We start from the raw sequence: 11,593 nt of genomic DNA on the forward strand, positions 1-11,593 counted from the left end.
TTTGCAAATAAATGACAAGATGAGGACAACCACAACCACTTACCAGCGTTTGTTATGGTAGAAACATGCATTTCTAGAGAAACAGGTGGCCTGGTTTCTCCAATTTGTGGTAGCTAGAATGTGCCATAAATCTACAACTAAGCACACTGTGTGGTAAGCAAGTGTATACAAATGAATTAACTGAAATCTCAAACTTGGTAAGTACTTATGCATTAAGTGTAAGGCTAGATTCTTTTCCAAGTCATATTCTGTTTTATAGAGAATGAGCTCATTTTAGCCTATTTTGTGACAAACTTTTTTTTATTGTAAAATTAGTGTAAAGAGGGGTTACAGTTACATGAGTGAGGTAATGAGTCCATTTCTTATCGAGCATTGTTATCTACTCCTTTGTTTTTCCTCTACTATCACTTCCCTCCCAAACTCCCCAAATCTCCACCCCAAGTTGTAAAGTTTGTTTTCAACATAATGTCTTGTACATCTCATTGTTACAATGGGTCAACCTGTATCCTTGTTTCAGCATTTTGTTATTTCCTTTCCCCTCCCCAAGTTAGAAAAATGTATATACAAGATACAGGGCACCAATGTCAAATACAGTGAAAACAGGTTCTATGCCTCCATCAGAAAGAATGACATTGCCCCATTTGTTAGGAAATGGAAAAACTTGGAAAAAATTATATTAAGTGAAGTAAGCCAGGCTCAAAAAACATAGGTCCCATGGTTTCTCTTATTTTAAATAACTAGTATAAGTCAAAGACAAGCAGAAAAGGTCAAAAGTTATGTACATATGACTTTATAAGATAATATTAAGTAAAATGAACTCCAAGGTAGGGACACAACTTGTTTTTTCTTTCTTGCTATTGTTTTCAATGTATCTAAAATGTACCATGTGATTTTTTTCCTCTTGTGTGTTCTTCCCCCACAGTGTGACAAAGTTTTATAGAAGTTAAAGAATGGAATTTTCACATGCCTTCTGAACTATTCCTAAATTCTTCAACTGCTGCTAAACAAGGCCCTCTGACTGTTAATTGATGGTGGGTGTTATTCCTCTGTCATTTTATGCTGTTGGCAGGTCAATTAAGAGACAATAATCTTTGTTTCATCATAACCAGAACACTTTTCAACAACTGAGCTCAAGAAACACATTGACAATGACAGATCAAAACAGACCCTTGAAATAAAAAAAAATAATTTTCTCCAGTACTGCATGTGCATGCTGTCTGGCTCTGTACTGAGAAGCTGGCTACACTGGTGTGTTGATAAGTAATGTCTAATTTCATTCTCCATGATACCTAAGTACCACTCTTAATATATTTCTATTCTTTATATTTTCAATGCCAAACAAATCCTGAAGATGAGTCTGCATGAGGATGCACCAACTTATGATGCCTAAAACCTTATAAACACATGGAAACAAGTTTTTAGATAACTCCAGATTGACATGATTACTCTTTTATCTTTGCTCTTTCCTTGAGGAATATGCAAAATCAGAGCCTGGTGACTGAGTTCATCCTTTTGGGTCTTTCACAGAATCCTAAAGTTCAAAAAATAGTCTTTGTTGTATTTTTCTTTGTCTACATTGCAACAGTCGGGGGCAACATGCTCATTGTGGTGACCATTGTCTGCAGCCCTGCACTGCTGGGCTCCCCCATGTACTTCTTCCTGACCTTCCTGTCCTTCCTGGATGCATGCTTCTCCTCTGTCATCACACCGAAGATGCTTGCAGACTCCCTCTATGAGAGGAAAACCATCTCCTTTGAAGGCTGCATGATACAGATCTTTGCTGAGCACTTCCTTGCTGCTGTGGAAGTCATTGTCCTCACCGCCATGGCCTATGACCGCTATGTGGCCATTTGCAAACCCTTGCACTACTCTTCCATCATGAACTGGAGGCTCTGTGGCATTCTGGTGGGGGTAGCCTGGACTGGTGGCTTCCTGCATTCCATCATACAGATTCTCTTTACTCTCCAGCTGCCCTTCTGTGGTCCCAATATCATTGATCATTTCATGTGTGATTTGTACCCCTTGCTGAAGCTTGCGTGCACTGACACTCATGTCTTCGGTCTATTGGTGGTGGCCAACAGTGGGTCTATCTGCATTATTATCTTTTCCTTGCTGCTTGTCTCCTATGGTATCATCTTGTTTTCTCTGAGAGCTCACAGTGCTGAAGGGCGGTGGAAAGCTCTGTCTACTTGTGGATCGCACATTGCTGTGGTGGTTTTGTTCTTTGTCCCATGCATATTTATATATGCAAGGCCTCCGTCTGCCTTTTCCTCTGACAAAATGGTGGCCATACTTTATACCATCCTAACTCCCTTGCTCAATCCCATGATTTATACTTTCAGGAATAAGGACATGAAAAATGCCATGAGGAAAATGTGGATGAAATTGGTAGTAGTGAATGATGAAAAATAGTCATTATTTTTAAATAAAGAAACCTGTGTTTCAAGATGTCAAAATGCTTTCGATGTACACTTTGTGGTTTTCCATGATAATGTACTCTAGAGAAAAAAATCTATAGAAAAATCTCTCCTTGAGGGGTAGAAATGTTGCATTCATTTTCACCTCAGGCCTCTCCTTTGAGCCACTTAGATAAACATACATTAAAGACAACCCCAAATTGAAATTTTCTTCTCTAGTAACATACATTAAAGACAACCAAATTGAAATTTTCTTCTCTAGTAACTCAAGAAAGAATGAAAAGAGAGGTTATATACCTGACTACTTGCCATTCACCTCAGATTTTCTAAAATGTTTGTGAGGGGAAGCAAATCTATGTTTGCTATGAGGATCAGAAATGTAGTCAAACTTTAAAGTGGGGGGAAAATACAAAAGGGTTCTCTGTACTGATGGAAAACCATGAGGATTGAGAACAGGCGGACACCAATAACTCAAAGAACCTCATCTTTGAGTGATCTTGTAGTACACGACTTGATGATAGATCAGCAGGTACAGTGTTTCTTCTTAATGAAGCTGAAGAGCTCAAGATTCTTTTCTTGAATTCCTCAAGAAATACAATTTGATGTCCAGTCCTGTGCATGAAATGCTGCTGTCCTGTCAGTTAATCACACCATCAGCACCAGTGTGCTCTGAGAAAATATGTAGAGCAGATCCTGTAAGGGAGCCAGAAATGAATATGTATTATCTGCATACAATCAGAGGAACCTCTTGAAATAATGCTATCTCAGCAACACCAGATTGAAGGTGAATTCCCTCCTTACAGAGAAATTATAGCCAGAGACACCACAAATTGAAGCATAGATTTTTAAGAGGAGTGTACACTTCCATTTCCTTGGTGATATTTTTCATTTTCTTGCCTTGGACTGTGTAAATACAAAAGATTCTGTTGAAATAATAATCAATGCCCATAGATCGTTAAGCTTAGATACCTTATTTGTTAGTTCCAGACAGCACTATGGCTCCAAGAATAAAATTGTTTATTTATTTTTATTGTTTTTGTGTGGTTGATATACAGAGGGGTTACAGTTCATTGCTTCCCTCATTTGTGGTAACTAGCATGTGCCTATAAATCTTCAAGTAAACACACTGAATGACTAAAACAAATAAAACTAGACATCTTAATTTATATAGGATCCTAATCATTAGAAAGAATAAACTTGTTTACACAAAAGGCTTTCAATTTCTTTGTCGTAGCATTAATAAAATGCAATTTTAGATGTCTTATTTAAGGTTTGTTTGTTCCAGATAGCCATATGGCTCCATAAATGTATTTATATAAACAAATCCAATCGTGGGGCTTGGAAGGTGGCTCAGTGGTAGAGTGCTTGCCTTGCATGCATGAGGCCCTCGGTTCAATTCCTTAGCACCACATAAACAGAAAGAGCTGGAAGTGCTGCTGTGGCTCAAGTGGTAGAGTGCTAGCCTTGAGCTGAAGAGCTGAGGGACAGCACCCAGGCCCAGAGTTCAGGCTCCATGACCTGAAAAAAATCCAATTGTTTTATTATAAATGCACTAATAAAATACTCATGAATTATATAATGTGGGCAAAAATGCTAAATAATAATTTTATCAATTAATGTTCTGTGCCACCTTCAAAATAAAACAAAGCATTTTCTTAGTTTTGTTCCTCAGTGTAGACATGAAAAAAGATATATAAATTTCCCTTATCTTTTTGGGGAAGACCACAGGGATTAATATTAGAGTCTATAGAATATTATATATTTATAATATAATGATGGCTCACTTATTTGTACTTTCCTTTGTCTATATTTTAAAAATAAACTTCCTACCTTTGCTTTCATTGAGCATCTTCCACACAAACTTTAGTTTTAACAGTACTCATCATTCTCTGTCTGCTATATAATTTATATGGATAATAGATCTACCTATCATTCTATAATCATATAAATCTATCTATCTATGTATATATGTATGTATGTATGTATGTATGTATGTATGTATGTATGTATGTATCTATTATGTATGTATGTATGTATGTATCTATCTATCTGTCTTTCTATCTCTATATTAGTCTGTATTGGTGTAAATCATTATATAGAGCTATGTATCTATCTATGCATCTATCTTCTTATCTATCTATCTACTATCTATCTATCTATCTGAGTTGTAGGAAATATTAGGAAATAATTTTACCTTTGGTTTATTGATGTAATCAATAAAGTAGGGACTTAGTGAACTTAACTTTCCCTGAAAGAATCTATGACATACATTCTCATAACAAACTTCAGAGCTATTGCTAACACAAACTCACTAGAGATTTATTTGGCAAAATGTTTGCTGTTACTAGCTGATACTAGCTGATACTGCTGATACTAGCCAGCCTATCATGATGATACTTTTTATACTTTTATATATTTTGACACAATACAAAATTTAATTATCTATTTCTATAACGTTTTCTCCATTGATACTAAAAAAGAAAAATAACAAATCCAGACATTGTTTTCTATGACTATTCCCTTTCTCTGTTCATTTTCTCATCCCACACATAAATAAAGACTACTCTTGGTGAAGAAACTTTTATTCTGAAGCTCTTTTGAATCCAATAAAATAGAATATTGCCTCCATTTTCCATGAGAGAGAATTGTCTTTCCTCAAAATATGTTGATGAACCTAAGCCCCACACTTGTGAATATAATCTTACTTCTAAATAAGATATGTTAAGAAGAGGTTGATAGGATGAAACCTCTTAACATAACCACGACCTTACATAATGCAGAAATTGGCACACAGAAATCAATGTGTGGTCAGGAAGAATGATATGTGAAGGTCAATGTAGAAAGATTGCAGCAACGCATCCACAAATCAAAAGATTCAACAAGAGAGTGAGGTACTACCTATAACCTTAGTTACTCAGGAGGCTGAGATCTGAGGATGGTGGTTTGAGTCAGCCTAGGCAGGAAAGTGAAACACTACCCAATTTACCAGCAAAAAGCCATTGATGGAGCTGTGGCTTACATAGTAGAGCACCAGTCTTAAGGGACCATGCCTAGGCTCTTAGTTCAAGTCTTAGTATTAGTGCACATGAGTGCACACACACACACACATACACACACACACACACACACACACAGCAACTGTATGAAAGAAATATAATAGTTCTGAAAGTGAGTGATTTACAGTAAAAGCAAATACTGTACATCAGAAGACAAAGAAATCAAGATGAGCCAGTTTGTTGAAGATGTAAGTAAAATGGATAAATACCTTCTGCTGTGAAAGTAGTCACAAAGGCGTAGTCTCACTATTGTTCTGCTACAATGCTACATTTAATTGTTCATGAATGATCACTGTCAATTAAAAAATAAAAGATATTCAAACGTTTCTTTCTTTTGTTATTTTTGCTTATCTTTCTTTTCTCTACTGATTTACCAGATATAACACAAATTTTCATTAGTAATTTGAGCTGCAATTAGTGATACTAAAAGGTATTCTATAAATAAACCTAGGCTCATTAACTGATGAATGAATGAAGAAAATATTACAGATGCACACATGAAATTTAGTATTATACATAAATAAAAATGAAATTATGTCATTTTCAGGATACTGGATGGAACTAAAGATAGCTATGTTACATTAAATAAGCCAGACTCAGAAAGACAACTGATATTTTCTCTCACATGGGGAATCTAGATAACAAAAAAGAACACATTAAAACAGAAAGGATTCTAGCTAGGTGCTGCTGGCTCATGTTTGTAATCATAGCTCAGGAGGTGGAGATCTGAGGATCATAGTTTGAAGTTAGCCTGGACAGGAAAGTCTATGACACTCTTATCACCAAAAAAAAAAAAATGAAAGTGGAGCTTTGGGTCATATGGTAGAGTACTAGCCTTGAGCTGTAAAGCTCAGGGGCTGAACCTAGGCCTTGGGGTAAAGCCCAAGGCCAAGCACAAGCACATTAATAAAAAAGAAGGAAACAATCAGTAGAAAGGGGAAGGGGCAAAAAAAGTGTAGTAGAGAAAAAAAGCACATCATAGTCATGTGAAAATGTCATAATGTCATACTCCTCCACATTATTTTGTACCACTAATATTTGACTAATGACCTCTCATAAATATGAACAATTTTGACTTATTAATGTATTTAATGATAAATTTTCCAGCAAGTAGAAACTAGGAAAAGAGAGGTGACTAAAGTTACAGAAAGACAAATAAGAAAAGTAGAAATCAATTCTTCCATTTTGATTTGGCTCTTTACCTGGCCTTAGAGCTTGGCTACATCAAATCAAACGATTTGGCTTAAAGCTGTGGGTAAGTTAACAGTCTACAACTCAAAGTAACTTGGAAGAAGCATGACTGGATGAACACCCTGTAGCATAAATGCCAGCTGTGCTCTAGGACAGGTAGGGAATGGGCTCTCAGGGACAGAATCTCTCTGTTCACAGCCTTCCCTGGGAGTAGTTCTTCTGTGGTTTACTGTGGTCTTGGGATCACAGTGGTAACTAGCTCACTTAGCAAATCCTTTAGGTTGAAATAGGAAGTGAACTGCTGGACTTTTTCTTCTGAGCAGTTGTGAAGTTCTATGCAAGATCTATTCATATATGACAGAAGAAAAATGAGTGTTTAGTTTATATGTTCTATCAGAGAATATTTGTGAGAGCAGTAGAGACAAATTCAGAGGTGTTTCTCCCTACTGAAGAGGGTATGCATTTTCATCTTGTCAGAAGATTCTAGAAACAGAAATAGAAGCCTTATACCAGTATTTAAGACACTTAGGTAGAGTCTAACTCAGTTTTTCTAGGAGGGACTGTCAGTCTGTAAGTATCTCATCTCTCCCAGAAATTCTGTGAAAGAAAGCAAGAGTAGAGAGACTATGTTAATATTTACATGTTGCAGGGTTACTTAAAAATTCATCTTCAGAAACTGGAGGCATAGCTCAAGTGGCAGAGGGCCAGCCTTGAGCAAAAATCTGAATGATTGACACCCTAGGTTCAAGCCCTAGTACCCCCCCTCCAAAAATCATCTTCAAAGGACTTCCAAAGCCAGCAAGGAAACCATGAATTCTGTAATGGATTTCACCTCTTCACTTAGAAGACAAAAGGTATGTTTCAAGCACAAGTAAGCTATTACCTTTCTCTTCCTTCCCATGTATGAGTGGGTTTTGGGACACTCACTGCCATATGATTCTGTATTCCTCCCAATGATGGAAAGATGCCAATATTTATGGATTAATCTCTGTCTTCATTGACGTCTCTAGCCTGATTCTGATCTACATACAGGCACAGTGAAAGTAGTATTTAATAACTATAGCACTTTTATTTGGGGTTAGGACATGAACAACACACAATGATCCTGGGGAGTCAGTTTGCATTGATGCTGATGGTACTTAGTGTCTGCATATTGATGATACTGTTCTTGGTTATTATCACCCTATTCACTACAGCTGCTTTATGGGGTTGAGCTTTTAAAAAAAAAGAATGGAGAGGAACAAAATTCTTTTTTTAATGGTTCTTTTTAATTTAATTTTATTGTCAAGGTGATGTTATTGTTACATATGTAAGGTAGTGAAAAAAGCCTCTTTATACCAGAAGAAAATGTTCTTTTATTTTTATCAAGGTTATTTGCTTACTCTTGTATAAAGCAGTTTTCCCTGTCTCATCTTCTAATCCATCTTCCATGATTTTTTTTGTCAGTTGTGGGGCTTGAACTCAGGGATTAGGTGCTGTCCCTAAGCTTTTTTGCTCAAGGCTAACACTCTATTACTTTGAGCCACATCTCCACTTTGAGCCACATCTCCACTTCCAGTTTTTTGGTGGTTAATTGGAGATAAGAGTCTCACAGACTTTCCTGCCTAAACTGGCTTCAGACTGCCATCCTCAAATCTTAGCCTCCTGAGAGCTAGACATGAGCCACTAGCACCCAGCTACTATGTTTTTTTTTGTTCAAAATAATAATTTTTGTATTGCATTTGTCTCTGTGCTCATCAATCCTTTCTTTAAACTCTCTGTTCGTTCCTCACTTCTTATTTTTCAGTATAAGATGCTTGTCTCATTGACTAGTCCTGAAAATACTGTTCATTAGTTGTCACTACACGATCAGAGCATGTCTGTTTTTCTTTGCCACTTGTATGTGGATATCTAAGACTGTGATGGCTCACCAGGATGGGTGGAGTGACAGAGTTTGCAGGGAAGATGGAGTGTTAGAGAGAGATTTTTATGGAACATAAGGCTGGATCTGGATCTAGATATTCTCTGATCTCTGCTCAACTCTATCTCCTAGCCTTATAAGGTACAAAATAAAATGGAAACACACTATGACATTAAAAGGAGCCAAGGATATTGTTAGGAACATATATCTCACACACACGCTGATAAAGATGGAAAGTGGAAGTTACAGCAGAGGAAAGGGCAACAGATTCCATGAGATGTAGAAAACCAGAGAGTGAATGCATCTGTTGATGTGTATTTATGAGGAGCAGAAAGAATCAGGCCTGGTTTGAGTATGGATAAACAGAGCCACAGAGAACAGTGGGAAGCCAAGATGTAGCACAGGGAAGCAAATTTTGAAAGCCATGATGAGCATCTCCATAGTTGCATTTGAAAACCACAGTCATCATTTTGTTGTATTTATATATCACTGTAAGTCTCAAGTCCCACTGTCCTTTCCGTGTGACAGAAAGGAGACAAAAAGAAGGAGAGATGGGAAAGTGAAGAGGAAATGCCTGACTTGAAGTCTGTTATCTTTCTATAAGGATCAAGAATAGAATTATGGATAAATGCCTTTTCTAAGCTTTTCTGACATGTTCTTGGAACATGGCTAGCCAGAGTCCTCATATTATTTATCTGTATGAATAATACAGCATTTTACGTCTTATTTTGTTAAATAGTGAATATATTTTATATACTTTATGTATTTTTCAGTAATGATAATTATTTCTTGCATTAGGGTAGCTAGTAAAATTTTATATATAGCATTGTCCACGAGAGTAAAAATTGAAAACAATGTACATATCTTCATGAACAAATGATTAAATATACTTCTCACAATAAATTCCATGCTTTCACAGCATTACATTGGTAATAAAATTATGGAAGTTGTGACAATATAAAAATAATCATTGTAACAGGTTGAACACAGAATCATAAATTAAAATATGATGTGGTGATTTTAATCACATAAACTACATGGCTACTATTAGGGACATAATATCATATTTTTCCAAATGTAAATAGTGTTGGCTAACAAAACAATCCTGGGAATTCACAAAATCTGTTACAAATGGCCTGTCCAGTAAAACAACCATTGTGACTGACATATTAGAAAATTATATTATGTCCAATTCACAGGGGAACTCAATATTCTAGTAGAAGTAGTTTAATTTTGTACTTAAACTAAGAGTGGTTTACTGAGGTATGCCAACATGAAATTATTATCAAGCACTTGCTATCCTATGACCGTTAGTAAACTGCCAGACACAAGATACACATGTATCATCCAAAATACTAAAGGCAGTGGAGAAAATAGAAACAAAAATATTTGTGAACTCCACTGAGGTTTCCATCAGCAAGGATTCTCTGTTAATATTATTGTTTAAGCATATGGGAATGTCTTTCAGATTTCAGAACAGAGACAACTATATGAGAGATTACTATATGAATATACATTATTATGTGCATATGGTGTATCTAAAAACTTCAAATTCTTCTGAAAAATTTGAGCTATATACAACAAGTATTTGCATTCTATATTAACCACATGAAGTTTATGTTTTCAAGCAGACAGATTGTCTGCACAAGAAAAATTCTTCACTTCCCAATCAAGTAGGAATCAGCATCGCTGAAGGTCATGTAATTATTGTATTCCTCAAATGCTATAGTTTTGTCAAAGCTGTGTGTTGACAGATTACTTGCAGAAACCTGGGTGTGTGTAGATTTACAAAAATTCTTACAGATTCTAGTTCAACTATAAGGCAGTTAAATTTTGCACAACAGTGAAGAGAGCCCAGCCATTCATTAGATTAGCCCAGAATCCTCCTTCAAGTATCATTTCTTCTCTTTTGTAAATTACACATTTGTCACCTATGTCCCACCTATAGCTGCTGATCAGGTCATCAATAACAAGAGTGTGACTTAATTCATTCTGTTTGGGTTAACTCAGGATGCCGGAAAGGAGAAAGCAGTATTTGGCATCTTCTTTATTCTTTACCTTATGACTCTGGTGGCAAACTCTCTCACCATGGTGAGCATTAAAACCAGCCAGACACTGGCGAGTCCCATGTACTTTTTCCTCTTGGCTGATGCTTGCTTCTCCACAACCACAGCCTCCAAGTTGATTGTGGATTCCATTTCTGAGAAGAAGACCATTTCCTACAATGAGTGCATGACTCAGATCTTTTCAGGGCATCTCTTTGGGTACATGGAGATCTTTGTGCTCATCCTCATGTACTTTGATCACTACATGGCCATTTGTAAACCCCTGTAGTATACAAGCATCATGAGCCAATGTGTGTGTGGTATGCTGGTTAATGTGACCTCAGCAAAGTTATTCTTGGCTTTTGTGGCCCCAATATTATTGATAACTTTTTCTGTGACATGAAACCTTTGTTGAAACTTGCCTGCATGGACACTTACACCATTAATCTGCTTATTGTGTTTAGTAGTGGAGCTATATGCCTAGTAAGTTTTGTTAATTTTCTTATCTCCTCTATTTTCATTTTACATTCTCTGAGTAATCCAAGTGCAGAAGGAAGAAGGCAGGCCCTCTCTACTTGTACCTCCCACATTGTCATTATTGTCTGATTCTTTGTTCCATGCATATTCACCTACACTCACCCTGTCACTACATTTCCAGGAGCCAAGATTGTAGCTGTGTTTTACACTTTTGGAACACCCTTGCTCAGCTCTATGATCTACACTTTGAGAAATTCAGAAGTAAAAAATGCCATGAGAAAGTTATGGTGTAGGAAAGCATGACTTCAGTTGATGGATTCTAATGAATGTTTTGGTAGCAACTTAGTGTTGTATGAACATGAGAGAAATTAGATTTTCTGGGAACACCCAGGAATCAAAAACTGAGAACTAGTGCATCTCAACTTTGCATTTTCAAGTTCATGTGAGAAAGTTTACTCTGTGGTTTACATTTTTAGCACAATTTTAGCTGTACTTAAAATGCACACT

At 36.4% G+C, this 11,593-nt stretch overlaps 1 protein-coding gene and 1 pseudogene across 1 annotated transcript; both read left to right on the top strand.

Annotated features, from left to right (window-relative positions):
- Nucleotides 1-1,470: 1,470 nt before the first annotated feature.
- On the top strand, nucleotides 1,471-2,412 carry LOC106001156 (olfactory receptor 4C15-like). The gene has a single exon (XM_013036285.1). The coding sequence runs from the start codon at nucleotides 1,477-1,479 to the stop codon at nucleotides 2,410-2,412; it is 936 nt and encodes a 311-aa protein (XP_012891739.1). The 5' UTR covers nucleotides 1,471-1,476.
- Nucleotides 2,413-2,856: 444 nt separating this feature from the next.
- On the top strand, nucleotides 2,857-11,389 carry LOC106001140 (annotated as a pseudogene).
- The last annotated feature ends 204 nt before the right edge of the window (nucleotides 11,390-11,593 follow it).

This window comes from Dipodomys ordii, unplaced genomic scaffold (genome assembly GCF_000151885.1).
Source record: "Dipodomys ordii isolate 6190 unplaced genomic scaffold, Dord_2.0 Scaffold270, whole genome shotgun sequence".
NCBI lineage: Eukaryota > Metazoa > Chordata > Mammalia > Rodentia > Heteromyidae > Dipodomys > Dipodomys ordii.